Source organism: Elgaria multicarinata, chromosome 5 (assembly GCF_023053635.1).
Source record: "Elgaria multicarinata webbii isolate HBS135686 ecotype San Diego chromosome 5, rElgMul1.1.pri, whole genome shotgun sequence".
NCBI lineage: Eukaryota > Metazoa > Chordata > Lepidosauria > Squamata > Anguidae > Elgaria > Elgaria multicarinata.
Genome location: NC_086175.1, coordinates 44,783,513 through 44,806,860, shown reverse-complemented (window position 1 = coordinate 44,806,860; position 23,348 = coordinate 44,783,513). Strand labels below are relative to the sequence as shown.

Below are 23,348 nucleotides of genomic sequence, written 5' to 3'. Positions count from 1 at the left end.
TCAGTAGGTGTCATTTGTATGCCTACCATGTCCAGATACGAAAGAGGGCAGGGCTCCTGCAGCTTTAACTGTTGTGATGAGGAGGGAATTTCACCAGGTGCTGCATGCATACAAATGACACCTGCTGAAATTCCCTTCTCTACACAACTGTTAAAGATACAGAAGTCCTGTCCTCCTTCTCCTAGGGTCACCCTATAATATTTCTTGCATATGCCTTGCATTGATTGTAAATGACATAAGATTACTCTATTGTATGTAACCTTTTGATTACTGTATTATTTTTTATTATTATGTATCTTATATGTTAAGGTTAAGCAACTGTAAGCCAATGTGCAATCTATTGTTTGGCAAAGAGACTAGGATAGAGCATGAAGAAGACATTGCACATGTCAAGGGGTGAGTGGAGAGGAAATCTACTGGAAGACTATTGTAATATAGAGGAGATAGATGTGACATGCTACAACTGCTTCTTTCATGACTGAATCTTCATAATCAGGTATCTCAAAGGGTTAAAAGCCTTCAAACTACTTGGCTTGATATTCTGTTTCTCAAGGTCAGGTTGCAACTCTGGATGGCATGACTTTGGAATGCGGGAGGGTCTCTTGATTTATTACGTTGCCTGCTGTCCATGTAATTTAGCTTATCTTAGAGATGACCAGCATGATACTGAGGTTTCGGCCATCACCTCAGCTATGGTGCTGTGAAAAACACCACGTAGTTCCAGGAGAAATCAAGTATAAAAATCCTTCCAAAGTCCCACTTGTTCTGAGCTGCAGCGCAGATTGAGACTGTGGAGGTGCTGCGTAATCAGCCGACTGGAGTTTTCTTCCTGGGGCTACCAACAACAGAACGGGAGGTAAAAAATCTTGCTCAGGTTTGTTTATTCACCTTGTATGTTTAGCTGTAATCTTTAGCTTGCTAGTTAATAAATCTTTAGACTTCTACCCACTTGTGTTGCTATTGCTTCTGCATCCTAAAAGAACTCTTTTGCATTTGGCAAAACAGCCAGGATGTTACACCGTGTTGACTTACCCTGAGTGTAAGTCAACATTTTTCTCCGGAGTGAGGCGAGGACACGCAAGATGGCATCAAGACAGCCCTTGCCTTGCTCCAGAGTCTCAGTGGAGGCAAGGCCAAGCAGTTCCTTGCTGAAAGGCGATCTGTGATTGGTCGCTTTTCACCTGGAAGGGGGCAGGGGTGGCTCTAATCCCCAGATGGCCACCCAAAAACCTTGTGCTCCCTTCTTGGTGTGGGGATTACCCGACACCATCCCTGGGGAGGGAAAGTGTGGGGGCTTCAAAGGATGCAGCTCCAACCTGGCACTGTGAAGACACCCCCTAGGTTGATAAAAAAAGTGTGTGCAGCTGCTAACCAAACTGCACAACGCCTGCAAACCTTGTATATAGGGCTATGAACGGACCCCCCAATCCTCTTCGTGGCCTGATCCAGAAAATCTTGATCAGGCCCGATCCTCTTTGTGCTGCTCCGCTGCTCCCCTGCTCCGCGGAGCGAGATCTGGCTTTGCCACCATACACCGCATGGATGGTGCCGCCGCTGGCGGCACCAGGTAAGCCACCACCCCCTTACCTGTGTCCGTTGTTGTGGGCTTCAATTGAGGCCCCGGCTTGAAGCCAGAAGAGGCCTCAGCTTTCACTTCTGTCTTCAACTGGGGCCTCAATTGAAGCCCGCGACGGATGCAAGTAAGCCTCCCTCCCCCCTCCCCTCTTACCCGGCTCTGCCGCTGCCGCATGGATGGTGGCACCAGGTAGGCCAACCCCCCGGCCCCTTACCTGTGTCCATCGCGGGCTTCAATTGAGGCCCCGGCTTGAAGCCGGATGAGGACTCAGCCTTCAATTCTGGCTTCAACTGGGGCCTCAATTGAAGCCTGCAACGGATGCAGGTAAGCCTCCCTGCCCCCTTACCTGGTTCCATCGCTGGTGCCGCAAGGACTGCGGTGCCGGTGCCAGATGAGTCCCTCCCCCACCACTTACCTGCGTCCAGAGCTCCGGATTGAGGCAATATTCTTCGCCTCGATCCGCAGCTCCCCCCCGACTCTCTTTGCCTCCACCTTTTCCGGAGACGAATCAGGCCACCTCGCTCCTGCTTCTCCGAACCGAAGAGAAGCAGAACACAGCCCTACTTGTATATTTACTTATATAGCAGAAGTGGCCAAAACTGCAGTTTACAACCTGAGAGAGGCTAGTGAGCAAGCCGCTGGTGAGCTCATGGGGTGGGCCCTGGCCATGTCATTAAGCATGATGAATTAAGCATCAAACAGAGCAAGCCAGCACTCACCATATGCATCACCTACGGACAAGGTTAAACACAACCTTATCAGTTTTGGGTGGTAGTGGTGTGGTTGTGGTTTTATTTGTACATTAATTTTGGAAGGTGCTTTGAATATCTTTGATGGACAGAAAAGAGGGATTGAAATATTTCAATTGTGTATTGTGTCCCAAAGTTAAGGAAGTGATTGTGTGTGTGATCCCAAAGTAAGGAGATTTCAACTGCACTCTAACCATTAAAAAGCATTTTTTTTAAGATACTGCTTACTCCACTTTTCTTGCTTCATGTGCTGCTGATGGATGAAAGTCGATTTCATTAAAATCTGGATCATAGCCCAATGCAATTCTCATTCTGTTCTCATGTAGACACTCACCCACCCCCAGTTGTGTGAAATGTTATTCTTCTGGTGGCATCTACACAGTGGTACCTGAATTATGCTGAGATGAGTCCATAGCGAGCAGCCCCTTTTTGGGGTGGGTGGGGGTGGAATCCTTTCTGTTGACAGGAGAATCATAACTATAAGATTAGTTCTAGCAAAACAACAAAAACAAACAAAAGCTGTTCAAAAGAATAAAATCATATAATTCAGCCATCCATTCTTGCCATAGAATCTAAAAACACAGTTCAGGAGGGGCATTAGCTAAATCAAAACCACACAAATACTCATTACCCCTACACTCAAAAACCGTCCTATATTTTCAGTCACCAAGGGTGCAATACTATGCATAATTAGCCGTTTCGAGGGGTCGCGACATCCCTGAGTCCTGCCACTTGCACTGAATGTCATCGAAGACATAGACGCTACTGAGCAGATTTTGGGCTTGTTCCCTGCTCAGGGAAGTTTGGAAGCACTGAATTAAGCCCCCATAGTTTAACCCCACACTTCTACTCTCTCATGCACCATTGGGATGAGTCAAGCCCCTAATGGGAAAGCAGCCCTGTGTGGGGTGGGGTGGCAGACTCCCATTTTCTCAATAGGAATAAATGCTACAGAGGTGGGGGGCAGGCTGCTCACGAAAGCAATGAGGAGGGCAGGAGGAGGCAGAATGGCACCTAATAGCACCTCTTCGGCATGTTCTCACCTCTGCACACAAAGGGCTATTCTCCCACCTCCTGTCTCCCGACCAGGCGTAGATCTACGCCTGAGTATTGACAGGGGGAGTGTGTCCCTGCTAGTACTTTTGGACCTCTCAGTGGCTTTCGATGCCATCGACCATGGTATCCTTCTGGATCACCTAAGGGGATTGGGAATCCGGGGCACTGTGCTTCAGTGGTTCCGGTCCTATTTCTCAGGCAGGTTCCAGATGGTGATGCTTGGGGATAGCTGCTCCTCAAAGAAGGACTTGCCATGTGGTGTACCACAAGGTGCCATCCTTTCCCCAATGCTATTTAATATTTACATGAAACCGCTGGGAGAGATCATCCGGAGGCATGGGGCAGGGTGCTATCAGTAATATATTACCCAAATATATTATTCTATGCCTTCAACAAAAGCATCAACTAAGGATAGTGTGTCTCCTCTGAATGAATGCTTAGAGGCGGTAATGGGCTGGATGAGGAATAACAAACTGAAGCTGAATCCAGACAAGACAGAAGTGCTTGCTGTCAAAGGTCATAACCTGGGTTTGGAGGTATGTCAACCAGTTCTGGATGGGGTTACACTCCCCCTGAAAGACTACATTCCCAGCTTGGGGGTGCTTCTAGATCCATCGCTCCAAATGACAGCCCAGAGAGATGCAACGGCCAGGAGTGCCTATTATCAGCTTCGGCTGATACGCCAACTGTGCCCCTTCCTAGAGTTAGAAGACCTAAAGACAGTTGTGCACGCGCTGGTAACTTTGAGGCTCGACTTCTGCAATGCGCTCTACATAGGGCTACCTTTGTGCCTAATCCGAAAACTTCAACTAATTCAAAATATGGCAGCCAGGTTGGTCACCGGTACACCTAGGGTTGACCACATCGCACCAGTTTTAAAATCCCTTCACTGGCTGCCAATTAGTTTCCAGGGAAAGTATAAAGTGTTGGTTATCACCTCTAAAGCCCTACATGGTTTGGGTCCAGGCTACCTGCGGGATCACCTTCTCCCATACAATCCACCCCACACACTCAGGTCCTCTTGGGAAGAATTTACTCCAGCCAACAAAAACAAGGCTGACAACTATTACCCAGAGGAACTTTTCTTCTGCCGCTCTCAGTTTGTGGAATGGCTTGCCGGGAGAGATTCATCAACTTAAAAGTCTTCCAGAATTTAAGAAAGCCATAAAGACTGATCTCTTCCATCAGGCCTACCCAGCTGAATTTTAAGATGCTTTTTTTTAATGGTGTGCTGCTTTTAATGATGCACTGGTTTTAAACATTTGAATTAGTTTCATGTATTTTATAGTGTTTTTATTTGTGTTGTACCCCGCCTCGATCCAGAGGGAGAGGCAGGTAACAAATAAATAAATAAATAAATATATTATTATTATATTATTATTAGACACTTCCCTAGGCACGCCCAGCATGCAGGATTTAATTGGAGTGAATGGGGCACACGGCAGATGAAATGCACAGGAGCTGCATTTAAGATAAAATCCACACTAAAACGACTTTCAGAAAATGCACTTTTTACAGGAGGAAGCAGCAGGGTAGCCATGATGTCGTGTGTCCTGAACAAACCTGAAGATCTTTCCCTCCGTATTAAATTACACATGTAGATTGGCTTATGGACAAACTCCAACCCTATTAAAAAGGGTTCTTCCTCAAACACCAGTATAAAAGGTGAAGTAAAAGCTGAATGGAACAAAGCCTGCCATTGGGTTGTTTGATTTCTTTCCCTGCCACCTGGCACAGTAAGTAGTCTTGTGTCCTTCCATTCTCCCCAAATCTCTGTTCCCCAACATCTCTCTCACTCTGTCAAGATTTCTGGTTTCTCTTATTCCCAGTAACTCTGCTGTCCCATTTCCCCTCTTTGGCAAACTACAAATTGTTCATTTTCTCCCTTAGTACCATCCTTTCCCATCTTCCCAGTTTGAGGACTTCCAGTTATTATTTTCTTTGCTCGTTCTATACTATAATGTCACTATTGCACGTTTTCCTGAAACCAACAAGCCAGAACTTTTCTCTTTCCCCCTTTTCAGATATAATTTCATTTTAGAAGGGAACATTCTGGATTGCTCTGGAGCTTTTTCAGAAGTGAAATTGCAGAGAGGCCTTTGTGGTGGCATTGAAGAGTCTGTTTCACCTCAAGCAAAAACAAGCGATTCAACTGTCGAAGGCCCCAGCGTGTCTGGCACAGCACTGAAGAAGAATGAACTCTATTGTTAAAACCGTATTTCAACACCAGCATGGATTCATCATTTCACAGGTGAAGTCTGTGGGTAGGGATGGTGGGGAATCCATTTTTGCTGGCTCAACCCCCTCACTGGATTCCAAAGTCTGCCAATTGGCCCAACAGGGCCCACACTGAGTCGAGCCAGCTGGCGGATTTTCCACCTTCACATGGCTATGTAGCAGCAGGGGAAGGAGGATGAAAGGGAGGAGAAAGAGAGACTCATGCACAGCACCCCACTCTGCGCAAAATGGAGCATGAGAGGGGAGCGCCATTCCCTTCTCATCCTCCAAGCCCTGCTGTCGTGTTGCTGTGCAAAGGCAGAAAATCCTCCATATGGCCCAACTCGGTGCAGGGTAGTTGGACCAGCTGGTGGATGTCGGACCAGAACCACTTGTCCATGGTGGTGGCAGTGTGGGCAGCAGTGGGTGGTGGGAACTCCGGCCGCTGCTGCCGGCCTCCATCACCATGCACAAAGCCCTCGTGCTCTCCTTGCCAGTATCAGCAAAGAGAGCGTGAGGACTTTGTGCATGGTGGCGGAGGCAGCAGCAGCAGCAGCAGGTGGTGGCACTGGAAGCAGGAAGGTGAGCGGTACTCCTCTGTCATTCTCCATTGTTTACACAGTGGTGGAGTTGCTATGCTCGAGTCTCTCTCTTCCTGGGATGAGAAGGAGAGACTCACACAGTGTGACCCTGCCACGGTGTGCAAATGGCTTCTCCACCTCGGGGATCATGCTGTGTTTCATTTTTTCTTTCTACTCCCATGCCCCAGGAAGAGAAGGAGAGATTCGTGCACAGCAACACTGCTCTACTCAAATGGTTTCTTCTCCCTCTCTTGGTCCTGGGAGGGGAAGAAGCATTTGCGCAATGTGGTGGTGGTGGCAGCAGCAGTGGGGACTCCTGCTGCCACTGGCCACCACTGTGTGCATGCGGAGCGATCCCACCACTGTGAACAAATGGCTCCTTCTCACTTTCTTGGGACTCCTACTGTTAAACCCGCCTCTGTGTACAAACCACTCATGCTCTCCATGTTAGTGGTACCCTTGCCAATGCTGTTCAGTGTCACCATTTGCCCTCCCGCCCAAACCCAGGAGGCGAACTGTATGTGGGGACAGTCCCACAGTGGCTGCGGAACTGCGCTGCATCAGTTAGATGATGCAGGCACAGCTTTGCAGCCACCGCCGTGGTTTTCCACGAAGCTGCAGGTCAGGGATTTACCTTTACTTTTTCAATCAAAGGGATGTCAATATGGCATTTCCGCCATCTGTTGTCAATCTGGGGGTGGTGCCTGGTGGAAGACAAGAGGTGATTGGTCGCCTTCCACCAGGAAGAGGGCGGGGTTTGCTGCGGTACCCGGATGGCTGCCCAGAAACCCCATGCTCCCTCTTTGGTGTTAGGATTACCTGATGCCACCCCAGAAGAGGGAAATTAGAATGTAAGCCTATGCGGCAGGGTCTTGCTATTTACTGTTTTACTCTGTACAGCACCATGTACATTGATGGTGCTATATAAATAAATAATAATAATAATAATAATAATAATAATAATAATAATAATAATAAAACACGGGGGTTCAGAGGGAGGTGGTGCCAACCTGGTGTCGTGAAGATGGCCCCCAGTTTTCAGGAACTGTTCAGCGGCTTGTCCCACAAATGCAAGCTGAGCTGGGTACATCTTGGATATCTTTTGGGCCCCAAAATAGATTTCCCCATGACAGACAACCCTATCCATGGGTAATGCCTGCAAATATGAAAACTTTCAAGGACTTTCAGAGTTTTAGTTTGTTAATGGATGTGTGGAATCAAAAATTTCTGTCTTTTCTGGACATGCTTGTTCGTTTAACATTTTCTTCCCTTGTTAATTTTTGTGTGTTTTGAATGTTTGTTTATTTCTGTTCTGACACCAATTGTCATAGGAAATAAAGCAGACTGCAAATAAAGTAAGTATTTCAAATTGTGCAATATAAAAGCTTTCATAAAAATGACATTTCATCTAGATTATTCTTGCTGCTTTATAATGGACATATTTGGAACCAGTACCTAGCACAATTTGGAAGCTATATTTCTATTAATGGCCCTGTAATTCTTCCTTTGCAGGCTGAAATTTGGGGAAGGACTATTGGAACAAAAGGGAACACATAAAATATAAAGGGAGACAGCATGTTTAAAGGAGATGTCTATTCGGCACTGATTAGGCCTTGTCTTAAGTACTGCATCCAGTTTTGGATACCACACTTCAAGAAGGATGCAGACAAGCTGGAGGGGGTTCAGAGGAGGGCAACACAGATGATTAGGGGTCTGTAAACAAAGCCCTATGAGGAGAGACTGAAAAAACTGGGCCGGAACTACACTACTGCTTTAAAGCGCTTTATAACAGTTTTGACAACTGTATATGCAGTGTGTCCTGGGCCCCAACAGTTGTCAAAACTGTTCTAAAGCGCTTTAAAGCAGTAGTATAGATCCTGCCCTGGAGAAGAGAAGACTGAGGAGAGACATGATAGCACTCTTCAAGGACTTGAAAGGTTTTATTTATTTATTTTTATTTATTACATTTATATACCGTCCCATAGCTGAAGCTCTCTGGGCAGTTTACAAAGATTACAAAGATTGGATTAAAAAAACTGAAAATTAAAAATCAATATACAAAATTTAAAAACATAAAAACATAAAAAAACAGTTAACATTTAAAACATTTTTTCAAAACACTCAGCCAATCCAATTAAAACTCAACATATACTGTTGAATGCCTGGGAGAAAAGGAACATTGATGCTGAAAAGAAAACAATGTTGGCACCAGGGCTTCATCGGGAGATCATTCCATAATTGGGGGCCACCACAGAAAAGGCCCTCTCCCTTGTTGCTGCCCTCCGAGCTTCCCTCGGAGTAGGCACATGGAGGAAGGCTTTAGATGTTGATCGTAGTATATGGGTAGGTTCATGTTGGAAGAGGCATTCCGTCAGGTATTGTGGTCCCAAACCATGTAAGACTTTATAGGTTAAAACCAACACCTTGAATTGGGCTCGGAAACGTACAAGCAGCCAATGCAAGCGGGCCAGAGTTGGTCTTATATGCTTGAACCTTCTGGTCCTTGTTACCAATCTGGCCGCTGCATTTTGCACAAGCTGCAGCTTCTGAACCATCTTCAAAGGCAGCTGCATGTAGAGTGCATTGCAGTAATCTAACTTGGAGTTTACCAGAGCATAGACAACTGAACCCAGGTTATCCCTGTCCAGATGGGGGCATCAATCAAAGCTGGTAGAATGCACTCCGTTCCACCAAGGCCACCTGGGCCTCAAGTGGCAGCGATAGTTCTAGGAGAACCCCCAAGCTATGAACCTGTCACGCAGAGGAGGGCCAGGATCTCTTCTCAATCATCCCAGAGTGCAGGACACGGAATAATGGGCTCAAGTTACAGGAAGCCAGATTCCATCTGGATATTAGGAAAAACATCCTGACTGTTAAAGCAGTACAATAACGGAACCAATAACCTAGGGAGGTCATGGGCTCTCCCACACTAAAAGCATTCAAGATGCAGCTGGACAGCCATCTGTCACGTATGCATTAATGTGGATTCCTGGATTGAGTAGGGGGTTGGACTCAATGACCTTATACGCCCCTTCCTACTCTACTGTTCTATGCCACCCAGAGAATATTTGCTGATGGATAGATATATAAAATAAATAAGTAATCTTCATGAGTGTTGATTATGTGAACTCTGCTTTTTTGTATTTTTCTGCCTCTGTTTACAGATAATGTTTACTGCCACTGAGTTAGGAGTATTTGATCTGCTGAAATCAGCAAAACTCTTAAATGCAAAAACTATTGCTGAACGTCTGGGCACCAGCCCCACTGGAATGGAGAAGCTACTGGATGCTTGCGTGGGGTTCAAGTTCCTGAGAGTGGAGAGGAAGGAGAACGAAGGTAATCAAGGCAATCGCGTTGGAAGGAGGAAGCAAGTCAAGTTGTTTTAAAGTTCTGACTTAGTAGCTAAAGATGAAAGCCTTTATCCATGTTTTCTACCAGAGTTCATCCATGCCCAAACATGCTTAATAGGGACAGGGTGGGGAAAGTGGGATCCTCTGGATGTAGTGCAACTCCCATCAGGCCTAGCCAGCATCATTGCAGTCCTACAACCATGGCACACATTCTCTATCCCTATGCTTAGGAGTAGGGGTGTGCGCTCTGCACCAGAAAGATCTGGTACCTGCGAACATCCATGGAGCATTTGATCTTCGAGAGTGGAGACTGGGCGCTTCCAAACCCATCGAATAATTTCAAAGTGGAGGTGTGCCCAATCGGAGCTTCTAATGCCTCTGAAATTATTCAATCATTTAGTGTGTGCGTGTGGTGTGCCCCAATGAGGAACTTGGGGTTGGGTATTTTTGATAATTGATATTGACATCTGTGGCTAACCAATTAGGAATTGCCAAAGCACTGTCTGTGACCATGTGCTCCTCCAATTGCAGTGTTCGGGGGAGTGGGAAACACTAACAGACTGGAACAAGGCAGTTTGAACACATAACACCGATTCTGGCCTGCTTGCATTGGCTGTTTATATGTTTCCGAGCCCAATTCAAGGTGCTGGTTTTAACCTATAAAGCCCTACATGGCTTGGGACCACAATACCTGATGGAACACCTCTCCCAACATGAGCCTACCCGTACACTGCGCTCAACATCTAAGGTCCTCCTCCGAGTGCCTACTCCGAGGGATGCTCGGAGGATGGCAAGAAGGGAGAGGGCCTTTTCGGTGGTGATCCCCCGACTGTGGAAGCCTGGCGCCAACCCTGTTATCTTTCAGGTGCCATGTCAAGACTTTTCTCTTCTCCCAGGCATTTAACAGCATTTAACAATGCTAAGTTTGTTTTTAACAGCCCCGCCCCCCGAACTGTTGTTTTTAAATGGATACTGTTGTTTTTATGTTTTTGATGGTTTAACATTTGTATATTTTTAACGTTTACTATTTTTAACTTTTGTAAACCGCCCAGAGAGCTTCGGCTATGGGGCGGTATATAAATGTAAATAAATAAATAAATAAATAACTGGCTGCTGGCTCTGGCCATGGTGGGAGGAGGAGTGCAGGGCTCTTTGGTTGTGCATTTCTGATCGGACTCATAGAAGTCATCCAAAGGGCTGCTGGGCTGGCACCATGAGTGAGCAAGCTTCTACACCTGAGTCAGTCAGGCTCTTTATATCAGTTAAACTATTACTGCTATTGGCTGGCTGGGCTTCCAGTGCAGGGTAGGGGCTCCATTCAATAAATCTGGAGGGCACCAGGTTGGAAAAGCCTGGAGTAGAAACTTCCACCAGCAACAGTGGAGCTCTGCATCAGCAAAGTAAAGGATAACTACTCCCTCCATAAATATGCAGGGGAGAATTAATGTGTACACGTGTGTGTGTGTGTGTGTGTGTGTGTGTGTGTGTGTGTGTGTGTGTTTAAGGGGGTGGTGGAAATGGTTTGAGAAAAATAAAAAAAATCCTTAAAAATCAAGGCACAAAGGGATCTGCTTCCAACTTTGTATACCTAAATCCCTACTTAAGAGCTATCAGTGTGCCAAGTTTCATCTCTTTATCTTTAAAAATGAGGGAACTGCAAGCATTTGATTAATTTCCATTGACTAGAGTGGCTATCTGAAAACAACCAGTTCTCTAATCCAATGGGATGGAGTAAGGGGAGCCATTCCAAAATTAGGGCAGAGAATCACCTCAACGGAGCTCTGCCCCAAATTTCGGGGTGCAGAAGACCCGCTCTGTACACCCCTACTAGGAAGTAAGCCCCACGCAGGCTTACTTCAGGTGGAACTTACTTCTGAGTAAGCATGTCTAGGCTTGAGCTGCCATTCCCCAATTGAGGGAGGAGGAAGCAAGTAAACATGGCAAATGTGCAGAGAGTTATATTTGGATAGCAAGACAGAAAACACAGAGACTAAGAGCTTCTCTATGTAAGGATTTTATTGGGTGCTTGTGATCGGTCACTCATAGAAGTTTGCAGGTCCTTTACATTACATCATCAGCCTCCAGGGCCTCTCCTGTCCTTTGTGATCAATATCATGTCTTTTTCATTAAATGGGAAAATGTAGGATTAAATCTGGAAAGGGCAATATTGCTGTGTGTAAGTGTGCGATTGCCATCTAGTGGCTGTTTAATGAAACATAGAACTTGCAGACTAAGGAAAAACCCACAAAAAATCAATGGGAAGCATGTGAAAAAAAGCTGATCTTGATCCCGCAAAGAATCCAGAATCAGAAGCTCCTGGTAAAGCTGCAGAATAAAAGCATGCAGTAGAGAAACTCTAAAAGAAATTGACATTATCTTGATAGAAGACGCTTCTGAGCTCCAGTTTTAGAAAATATGACATACATAAATGGAACACAATAATAATTACTTAATATTATGCTTTTCTCCTTTGCAAAGAATTGCTGGTTTATGGGTTTTACAGCATCATCTTTTGTCCTCTTCATTTTAAGGACTTTACGGAAACACAGACCTGGCTAATTTGTGCCTTGCTAAATCAAGCCCGAACTCTCAGTATCATTTCATGAAGTTGAGCTCTGAATACTTCTATCCGAATATGCCTTACCTTCTTAATGCTGTGAGGTAGGGAGTAGAAACTACTGCATTAAACTGTGTCATGATGCTGAGGCTGGTAGGCTGTATTTCCTGGAAGCAACTAGTTTGTTCACTCATCAAATCATTGTTCTCCTGTGTTCCCTCAGTAGTTCCACTTTTGGGGGGAAGGAACAGAATAGTACCACAGTCTCTGCAGGTGTGGATTAGTGCTACTCTTCAGGCTTTACTAGAGACATAGTTTTGATGAGTGTGGTGATGTACTGGACAGTGAATTTATAGCAAAGGACACACCTCCACTACAAACATTCTAGTGGTCATCACCCCATTTTTAATCAGTCTTTTAATTAGTGCTGAAACATGCATCTCTCTCTCTCTCTCTCTCTCTCTCTCACTCATTTATTTATGACATTGCTATGCCATCCCATAAGAAAAAAAATGTGGGCAGTTCCCACAATATATTTAAAATTGAAGAATTTCCACAATTATGTTGAAACAAAAGGGTTAAGATCTCTAATTATGTCATTTTTTTAAAATAGCTGGGAACTTTCCATTCACCATCATTTCCACAATGTTTGGTTGGGCAACTGGTTACGAGTACAAAAGTAGTTGCCCAAGCATAATGCACAACCACACTTGTGCAAATGCAATTTCAGGTGGATTTTCCTCTTGCTCATAGTTAGGGAAACAGCTTCTGCTAGAGCAGTGTCATTTGTGCTAGTGGAATGACACAGTTATATACTGTCCTACGTTTTTTGACATTTCATGTAATCAGGCAATCACACTTCAATGGATAAGTGCTGCAATGCAAATTAAGTAATCTATTTTGTGGGGGGAAATTGCTCAGAGAAAAAGGATTTTTAAACAATGGCTGCTCGGGTGAATTGGGCCTTCCCCATCCCCACTACTTTGGCTATGACATATCCACCAAGAAGAACAGACTACTTTATTACGTGGTAGAACATAATAAAGCATAACAACTAATAGTTGTACAACTTAGAGAAACTTACATTCTGTATAGAATTGCACTGCAAGTGTCTTTGATTTCAAGGTGAATTGGTTTGACTGTAGAAAAAGGGCCCATAAGGCTCCCCAGCATGACCTGCCAAGTTCTTTAGACTGGAGATCTTGGCAGGTTGTACTTTGTAGGCCACTTTTTCATCTGAACTTCAATCTCTTGTTGTTGTTGTTACTACCTTGAACTGGTTTCTGGGTTGCAATCTGTGGTTTGCCCATTTATTTCAGCTTCTCTTGACCTCAGACAACCTTCCTGGAAAGCCCTCTGCCTTTCCTGAGCACTTCGGTGTGGTCTAGAGGTTTCTATTGCCTTCGTTGTTGCTGCGTTGGGGCTCTTTGTTAATCTCCGGAGCTCCAATGCAGTTTTATAGAATCGTGTTCAGCTGGTGCTTCCGCTAGGGTCAAATCTACACCTTGTGTTGTATCATAACGATCCCATCATGGTAACCCTATATCCCTATTGCACATTAGCACCTCGTTGGACACCTGGTAACATTTGTTGTGGTGTTTTCGATAATGTGGAATGAAAAGCAGGAAATAACACTGTGCATGCAGCATATGGAATGCGTAATGGGCCAAACAGTTATCAGTGCACTTCAATACCACTGTAAAGCAGTAGTGTAGATCTAGCCTGGGTCATGAATTAACCTTGGTATTTTCTCTTTGAGCTATGGGTATATAAGCTGCATGGCGGGTTACTTCTCTGTGAGGGGCTGACTTTTATTTTTGGTTTGACTTTCTGTGTGGCCAATGGGATTTACTTCTGAGTAGACATGCCTTGAACTGTGCTTGGAGGCCACATCTTGCAGTCTCCACTATTTACTTAAAGTAGGTAATAATGACATTTTGCCCCCTCCCTGGTTCACTTTCACCCTCAACCACTGCTGGAATGCACAGTCCCTGATTGAAAGTCTGCCCTTGGATTAAAAAAAAACGTTTTACCCCCTCCTACCTGAGAACCGGTGATTTGAGAGTGAATTTTGAAAACAATACATCTAACTTTAGGGAAAGTATATTAATATAGTGTGGTGGTGGGGGGACAGAAAAGAGTTGACATTGAATTTGTCACTTTTGCTGCCTAATTTTCATGCATTTAAAACAAATGTTCTGTTTCAGGGAAGGAAAAAACCAGAGTGAATTAATACATGGCATTTCGTCAAACCATATATTTGATATCCTTTCCAGGTAAAAATAGTATTTTTCTGTATTTTTTATTTTTTTTAGTGAGCAGAGCAACTGGATTTTGTGCTGGATTTTTGGGGTATGTTTTGTAGGGCCAGGTGTAAGTCAGACACCGTTTGCGGACATCATCTCTCTGCTTCCTACCTGCCAATCAGGGTGGATTGATTTAAATCAAGGTGATTTAAATCATGATTAAAATGCAAACCAGCTCTGTTTCTTTGTACATATTATTTTTGTTAGAGAAAATGAAGGCCCAGAACTTTCAAAAAGTAACAGCAGTTAGTTTGAATAAAGCCATTTTCATGAGATGAAAAACTGAAAAGAATGCCCACGTTTGATTGGCAGGTAACTTCAATTTTTTGAGGCTATAAGTGTAGGTTTAGCATGTTTATGATGTGCATTAAGCTGTAACTAAATTATGAAGTTATGCAGGAATTTGGTATTTTATTTATGGTGGTTTTTTTTTTTAATTTTTTTTTAAGAAAATCCAAAGTAATTTTGAAAAATTGTGTTGTTTTTAAGTCACTGATTTGTATCCACCCTATTGCAAATGTCATTTTGAATTTCTAGATCAGAGGAAGACTCGCAAAGATTCAGTACTGCCATGGATGATGCTTGGAGTCTGCATGGTAGAGAAGTGATGTCTGCATTTGATCTTTCTAATTTCCCACTCGTTTGTGATGTGGGAGGTAAGTGCCACACATTCTAAGGTGTCTTCTTCTACTTGGACTTTGAGATTATCTTGTTACATGGATTTAGGGTTGGGCTGGATAACCTTGAAGGTTTCCTTCCAGCCCTGTGATTCTCTGTGATTGTCAAAGTAGGACTGGTTAAGTGGTCAAAAACAGGGCTAGATCTACACCAAGCAGGATAAAACACTTTGAAAATGGTTTGAAAACTGTATATGGAGTGTGTCCTGGGCCCTGACAGTTGACACTGCGGTTATAAGACGTTGTAAAGCAGTAGTGTAGATCCTGCCCAAGTCTAGTCTGGGGTATCTCCTGTGCTGTGAGGTTTACTGATTACTATTCTGGATGGCTTACAATGACTAGAAAATGGCCAGTGACTGTTCTGGAAAGGGAGAGCTATGTTGGAGAAAGGGGCTAGTCCCTCTTTCCCCACCCATCCCCTTCCTTGTTTGGAGATGACATTGTCAAGTTCTCTGTGTGTGAAAAGACTGCAGTTTAGAGGTGAGACTAAACTGAGACTAAACAGTCTGTGGGAATATTTTATGCTGTACCTCCACCTGTACTCAACCTGTACATTTACAAATAAATGTAAATATTACAAAATGCAAAATCTGGCTGGGACTGATGCAAGTGCAGCCCAACATATCTGGAGGGCAGCAGGTTGGAAAAGGCTGGCAGGATGAATGCTCCAATCTGGTTTAGATAATTTTGTATGGAGTTGTAAGCAGCCTGAAAAGAAGCGCGTTGACATCTCAATCTGCTTTAAGCACTGGCTGTAAGAGGATGCTGGCCTGTTCAGACAACACACTAAACCATGGTAAGGCCACTAACCCTTTTGCAGCAAATGGTTAGTGGACATGTTTAAACCATGGTTATGTAGCCACCATGGTTAGGCATGATTCACACGACATACTAAGTCATATAGTTCACATGACACACTAAGCCATAATGTTTAGCTCAAATTTCTTAACCACTGTGGCTCAATTTAGTCCAATCATATGCAAACACATAGGGGGAAATTGCTCTTAGAAATAATGGAGGCAACTAGAGTCCTCTTGCTTTACAGCAGTTGAAATTTTTAACAAAAAGCCAGAAACTATTAATCTGTCCTCACCACTCCTATTCAGCACACTCCCCTATGCCTTTAGCTTAGAATACATTCTTTTTTTGGCTCCTTCTAAAGTGGATAGTATGGGTTCACTATGGCCTTAGCTAGACCTAAGGTTTATCCTGGGATCGTCCCGGGGTCGTCCCTGCCTGCTCCCGGGATATCCTGTGTGTCAATTACATGAACAGGGATGACACCGGGACGATCCCGGGATAAAACTTAGGTCTAGCTAAGGCCTATGTTTTGCTAGCACAACCTTGCTCTTTTATCCCCTTATAATTGGAAATTCACATTCTGGACTAACAAATTGTCAGAGATACTAAGTGGTAAATACTTCATTTTGCCCTGCCTATGAAATTAATGGAGAACCACCAATCTGATGCACTACCCTGAAATTTTACACAGGAATGTTTTGAAGAAGTGTAAAATTCATAGCATATGAATTTCCCCTCAAATTCTCTGTTTGCATTTTATTCTCTCTTTAAGGAGCTGGTGGTACATTGGCTAAGGAATGCATTTCCTTGTATCCCAAATCTACTGTGACAATCTTAGACCTACCTGAAGTAGTAGAAAGAGCAAAGAAGCGTTTTGTGTCCTCAGAAGAATGCCGGATTGCTTTCAAGGAAGGTAAATACAATTTGTTCTCAAATTCTATGGCTAGGTTCAAACATAATGCTAACCTATGGTATGGGTTGTTGAATTCTGGGTTGGTGTGATGAGCATACCCAGCCGTGCTAACCACAAAGAACTCAGAAAGAGAATGTATGTGCCCAGTTCCCATGTAATGGCAACCCATGGACTGTTTAAATCATGGGTTATTGGGGCCAATTGCAAGTGAGAGTGCTGCTTCTCACCTGCTCACTACTTCCACTTTGCTAAACAACACAGGAACACATAATTCCTGGGTGGTTAGGCATGATGTTCAAACCCAGTTGTTAGTCGTTGTGAAGGAGAGCAGATAGACTGTGCTGGGTGGAGGATAGAATAGGTGAAGTAGTGGGAAGAGGGTAGTTTTAACACAATATTTTTATGCATGAAGTTTTAAAGGGAACAGGGCTTCAGCGGGCCATCTGGAAGGGGGAGAAGGACAAGATAGCAAGACCTTGGTGCCAGGAAGGGGGGGTCGTTACCTCCACCAAGGTCGTAAACTATCACGATTGGCAGGAGGAAGGATAATGCAGCTGGCAGGTGTGAAAGCAAGCACCCGTTTGACGCCAAGGGGAGGAGGGAGGCGAATTTGGAATAAGGAGAAAAAGGTATATAGGTGGGCCCCTCCCCAAGGGCGTTTGTCTTGTTCCTTCTCGAGAGGCATGGAGGTGTCAATGGCAAGGCCCTACTTAGGAGTAAGTAGTTTTAGTTAGGTTTCTTATTTTTTAACGGATTACTGGGTTTTATGCTATGCATGCTTATTAGATGGTTGTAGTTATTCTTCCCATATATACCCTGCCCTTAGTCTTAATAAAGTCTTCTATCACAATACTGTGAGCTGTTAATGTCTTGCTTTGTGGGTTCCATGCTAAATCCAGTGATATAGAGCCAGAGTACTGGTGCCCTACCATAGAGGTTCCCCAATTAAGGGCCTCTGGGAAGGTGGTGGTGGTGAAAGAGCAGGGAAAAGTTGTTTGTGCCCTTGCTCTACCTTTACAATCGTGACATTTGAACCAGAGTTTGAACCATGGTTTGTTGTTGGGTTCAAATTCTGGGTTGATTAACCTTCAACAACCTAGAGTGCCGGGTTTGGATGTCCCGACTAACATTCCAGAAAAGTGGAATGCAAAGTTGAAGTGTCAAGTGGGCAGGAGGCAGCACGCTAGCTAGTTCCCATGTTGCCCCACCAATTCAAGGGGTTACATGTGAATCAGTTCACGGTCAGTTGTGGGGTTGTGAGCTCTGTGTTATTTAAACCATGTATTGTGATTACATGTGAACCCAGAGACATGGGTTGTTTATGAGTAGATCTGTCAGGCTGCAGAGGCATTGGGCGAAAATAGTGGCGGGGGGAGGGGAAGCTCCTCTACACGCCACCAATACAGTGCTTGAAAGGCTTCTGGGATACAGGGAGGGAGCAAACAATTAGGGAAACAAACAAGCCAGAAAGTGAGAAAAGAAGCCATGGTTTGTTTGATTGTCTGCCGGACAAACTCTGGCTAAAGAAACAAAGCATGGGTTAAATAAACCATGGATTAGTGTTATGTGGAACAAGGCCTACACAGGCTTATATAATGCTTGCCTGAACAAGCAAGATGGCCATACATACAGTAGATAACAAAAGAAGGACCTAATAGGTCCTTGTACAGTAGTGCATAACTTATTATAATTGGTGATTATCGGTATAACTAATTATTAATTTGGTAAGACCATATGCTTAATTAAAATGGATCTCAATATATTTTATTACAGGGGATTTTTTTAAAGATCCAGTTCCTGAAGCTGACCTATATATTTTGAGTAGGGTACTGTATGACTGGGATGATGAGACGTGTGCGCAACTGCTAACCAAACTGCACAAGGCCTGCAGACCTGGTAGGTGTACTTTTAACGCAGAAGCTGCAATTTGCAACCTTGGCCTTACCTTTTAATTTCTTCATGAGAGCCTCAAGGATCTAGATATTATTTATGTACTTCTTTATAAGATTTATTACCCACTTTTCATTATAAATAATCCAAAGTAGGTATAATACAAATAACTGTTATAAACCATAATAAACTCATACCATTAAAACATTAGTAACCAATAAAGTAAGAAAAAGAAAAAGGGAAGAGCTCATATCAGTTAAAAAGATTAACAAAACACAGCAACACAGATTCAATAGCCTGGTTCATACATAATGTTAACCCATAGAATGGGTTAATGCAGGTGCTTGTATAAAACATGATTTGTCAATCATGATCAGCCCAGAAAGAGAACACATGTTTTGTTGTTGCATTGCTAATTCTGTGTTATTTATACGATGGGTTATTGGTACTTGAGAACCCTGAATCATAGGTTGTTCATAGGCTGTTAGACCAGGCTAAAGAAGCAGCAGGCAAGAGAGATTTTTAAAACAAGCTGTTCTACATGCCTGCACTATAGCGCTGCAAAAACATTTGGGATACAGGAAGGGAGTGGGTGAAGGGTGAAGGAAACAAACAGCCCAGGGATTGAGAAAACAAACCATAGTTTTTTCGAATGTCTGCCAGACATATCCCGTTTAGGGTAATAAATTCTGTATTAAATAAACCATGGGTTAGCATTTTATGTAAACCAGGTCAGTAAAAAGCAGGCTGAATTAAAAAAGAAATCTGCTCTACATGCCTGCACCATAGCATGGCAAACGCATTTGGGATACAGGAAGGGAGAGGGAAACGATTAGGAAAACAAAACATGGTTTGTTCAATTGTCTGCCAGACAAACCCTGGGTTAAATAAACCATGGGTTAGCATTATACGTTAACAGGTCTGTCAAAGGCTTGATTGTGTATTGGCATCAAATTCGGGATGGACAGACTCACCTACATCCAATCAATCGGAAGTTCGTCCCACCACCTGCCCCTGTTTGTGGCACCAGGGGAGCTTCTTTTGAGACTTAGCATGTGTCCTACATCATCACGAACTCTTCTGCCCTCATCCGGAGCCCCAACTGTGCGCAACAATGGAGGCTCCAGAAATTACTTACTTATTGCGGCCGTAAAGAGTATGGGGCGATGGGTAGTGCGTGTGACATCCCTAAACTCTTTCAGAACAGTGTAATAGTTCTTCTGGTATGCTTTCACACTTAATCCTAATGCTACCAATCAAAAGTAATTATGCAGCTATTCTATCTTTCATTCCTTAACCATTTTTTTTTTGGTAAGAGGAAAAAACAGAAGCAGCAGTGGGAGAACAAGAGAGGGGGTTACCATGGAGGACGTTGTCATATAGTCCGCTTGTAAAGTTCCATGAATGAGGCAGAGTGATTGCATAATAAAAGACTTGTCTAGAAGGAAGCTGGAAAAAACCATAGTTTCATGCTGATCTGGAAGGCCTGTTTCCCATTTCATGACATATGTGGACTTTCTGTGGTTACTCAGCTACATTTGAAATCCACTATCATGGATTCTTTCCAAATCCATTCTAGAGCTGAGCTCCGGCGCAACCTCTGCAGAAAGGGAGAGAAGTAGAAGGGAGTATTCAGGACCACATGTCTTGCTTTTTTATTATTATCATTCAGACATTACTTATGCACTGGGTACAACATTTCTCAATTTCTCCCACAAGGAGGTGTTCAGCAAAACCATAGTCGGGTACTCCTATGTTTTTCTTCACCCAAAAACATGTGCCTTTTTCTCTGATAGAAAGAGGCAGTTATCTATCTATTTATTATTAACTTTTATACTGCTTTATTTGCTAAAAAGCAATCAAGGCAGGGTACAACAATCTAAAACAAAAAACCTTAATGTATACAAAAACAAGAATGTTAAAATGACATTATTTAAAAGGTGAAATTAAAAAGATGTGTCTTCACACCATTTCTAAAAGCCAGGAAAGTACTGATAAGCTAGGACTGCCTTCCCCAACCTGGTGCCCTCCAGATGTTATGGACTACAACTCCCTGGATTCTTGATGGGAGTTGAGGGTGAGGAGGGTGAGGAGCTCAAGGGCTGCAACCTTAGGGTGACCATATGGAAAGGAGGACCGGGCTCCTGTATCTTTAACAGTTGTATAGAAAAGGGAATTTCAGCAGGTGCCATTTGTATTCATGCAGCACCTGGTGAAATTCCCACTTCATCACAACAGTTAAAGCTGCAGGAGCCCTGGCCACTTTTGTATCTGATCACTCTAGTTTAGCTCCTGCAGCTTTACCTGTCCTCCTTTCCATATGGTCACCCTATTCAAGCTGCTGCAACAGCGTCTGTGTCCAAACTTCTTTCACTGTGACCATTTCTGCAATTGCACGGTGAAAATAGAGCAGTTCCATTCTGGTTCATCGTTTACACTTCTCCGGTGAACAGACTGCTGGTATCCAAAGTGGAAGGCCGCTGGGGGAGAAGATATAAGCAGCAAACGTTAGTGGGATTTGGTCCATAATTACCGTGCAAAACTACTCTGCTTGTAACACGGACTGTCCTTATATCTCAGTACCACTTAGGTTAAACTGCATGTCCTTTAACTTGAAATATATTTGGATAATTAAGTTGTACTCTTCAAGTGCTGTTAAAATGTTGCTCCAAATGACAGCCTAGAGAGATGTGATGGCCAGGAGTGCCTGTGGCGTTACACCCCACAAGTCAGTTCCCTCACCTTCTCCCATACAACCTGCCCCGCACACTTAGGTCTTCTGGGAAGAATTTACTTCAGTCAGCGAAAACTAGGTTGACATCCATTTTCTTGTACAACATCACTAGAATTCGACCGTTCCTATTGGTCTCTTCTGCCAAGACCCTTGTTCATGCTTTGGTTATTTCTCTCCTGGATTATTGTAATCTTTTGTTGACCGGTGTTCCTTCTTCTCATTTGTCTCCACTGGTCTCCATTCATCATTTGGCGGCTAGGATTATTTTCTTGGCTCATCATTTTGATCATGTCACCCCACTTTTAAAATCCCTCCACTGGCTTCTTATCTCTTGTAGAATCCAATACAAGCTTCTTCTTACTTACTTACTTTTAAAGCCTGTCATGATCTGGCTCCTCCTTACTTTTCGTCCCTTATTTCACTTCATCGCCCTGCCCGTGCCCTCCGCTCCAATAACACCATGTCTCTTACCTGCCCAAGAGTTTCCACATCTCTCACTCGTCTTCGCCCATTCTCGCTCGCTGCCCCCCTATGCCTGGAATTCTCTTCCAGAGCATTTGCGGACCACGATGTCAATTTCTGTTTTTAAATCTCACTTGAAAACATTTCTTTTCTCAAAAGCTTTTTAACCGTAGCATGGTCTTACTAGTCTATATTTAGTTTTAATGTCCCCTACCCCTATTGCTTTCCCCCCTCCCTTCCCTGTCTGTTACGGTGATTTTAGATTGTAAGCCATATAGCAGATTGTCTTGTTTTGTTTTATTCTGTACAGCGCCATGAAAATTGATGGCGCTTTATAAATTATTATTATTATTATTATTAATAATAATAATAATAATAATACCCAGAGGACCTTCTCTTCTGCTGCTCCCAGACTTGAATGGCCTGCCAGGAGAGATTTGCCAACTTAACAGTCTTTCTGAATTTAAAAAAGCTATAAAGACTGATCTCTTCCGGCAGGATTACCCAGTCAAATTTTAAGATGTCTGGCTGTTATTTTAATAATGTATTAGTTTTTATATGTTTTTAATAAGTTTCATGTATTTTATAGTATTTTTGTATTTGATGTTGTTCCCCTCCTCGATCCAGAGGGAGAGGCGAGTAAGAAATAAATACATTCATTATTATTATTATTATTATTATTATTAAGTAATGATACCTTCTCTTTGCTAAATCAATGACATGTCTTTTGAAACAGGTGGTGGAGTGTTAATCTCGGAACCAATTCTCAATGAAGATAAAACTGGCCCTTCAGAAGTCCACCTACAGTCCATGCTGCTAATGGTTTTTACTGAAGGAAAAGTACGGACCGCATCAGAGTTCAATGGGCTCCTCAGTGCCGCTGGCTTCAAGGACATTCAAGCAAAGAAAGGAAGCATCTATGATACTATTTTAGGAAGAAAATAATGTTGCCCCTTCTTCAGGGTTGGGCAGACTTCAATGCTTAGAGGAATCTAGAATAATAAAACTTTGATTGATGATTGCTTACATGTGTATCCCATTTTTCCTTTAAGGTCCTCTGAATAGCATAGACAGTCACACACATTTTGTCCTGGCAACAAGGCTGTGTGGTAGCTTAGGCTGAGTGGGGATTTGAAGCTAACCCTAGACCTACCTCTTATCATGCGACGGAGGAGGGAAGATCCTGTGATGTGATTATTGCGAGATCTCTCCTCTGTTTACACATGAGGCGTGACGACCTCAGGAGGAGAGGCATCGCACCCACCATTTTTTTAAAAGTGACCGGAGCACACGAACGCTCGTGTGCAAAAGGTAAATCTTTTTTAAAAAACAATTTAAATTCCTGCTCCCCCACCCTACCCCCGATGGGCACAGCTCCTGGCTCCGCGTGAGTAATCAAACCGTGGCAACAGGCCACATGTTCCGTGATCTCGGGCTCAGCCGAAAAAGCAGGCCCAAAGTGTAGGGCTATATCCCTGA

General features: G+C 43.6%; 1 protein-coding gene across 3 annotated transcripts; it reads left to right on the top strand.

The window, feature by feature from the left end:
- The first annotated feature begins 776 nt into the window (after positions 1 to 776).
- On the top strand, positions 777 to 22,874 carry LOC134398759 (acetylserotonin O-methyltransferase-like). 3 transcript variants are annotated; one of them, XM_063126246.1, is made up of 10 exons: positions 777 to 856; positions 4,900 to 5,117; positions 5,406 to 5,632; positions 9,344 to 9,515; positions 12,061 to 12,190; positions 14,294 to 14,362; positions 14,930 to 15,048; positions 16,643 to 16,783; positions 18,557 to 18,679; positions 22,606 to 22,874. In XM_063126246.1, the coding sequence occupies exons 3-10, from the start codon at positions 5,576 to 5,578 to the stop codon at positions 22,812 to 22,814; spliced, it is 1,020 nt and encodes a 339-aa protein (XP_062982316.1). In that variant the 5' UTR covers positions 777 to 856; positions 4,900 to 5,117; positions 5,406 to 5,575; the 3' UTR covers positions 22,815 to 22,874. The 3 variants fall into 3 exon arrangements, with proteins under 3 accessions (XP_062982316.1, XP_062982317.1, XP_062982318.1); XM_063126247.1 differs by lacking the exon at positions 4,900 to 5,117; XM_063126248.1 differs by lacking the exon at positions 4,900 to 5,117 and having other exon boundaries at positions 791 to 874.
- Positions 22,875 to 23,348: the final 474 nt, after the last annotated feature.

What these genes read in the sequence shown, in the direction of transcription:
- LOC134398759 (XM_063126247.1), top strand. Translation starts at nt 5,576, where the DNA reads ATGAACTCTATTGTTAAAACCGTATTTCAACACCAGCATGGATTCATC. An exon ending in TACCTTCTTAATGCTGTGAG is followed by an intron (nt 12,191 to 14,293) that starts GTAGGGAGTAGA and finishes GTTCTGTTTCAG; the next exon opens with GGAAGGAAAAAACCAGAGTG. An exon ending in GCACAAGGCCTGCAGACCTG is followed by an intron (nt 18,680 to 22,605) that starts GTAGGTGTACTT and finishes CTTTTGAAACAG; the next exon opens with GTGGTGGAGTGTTAATCTCG.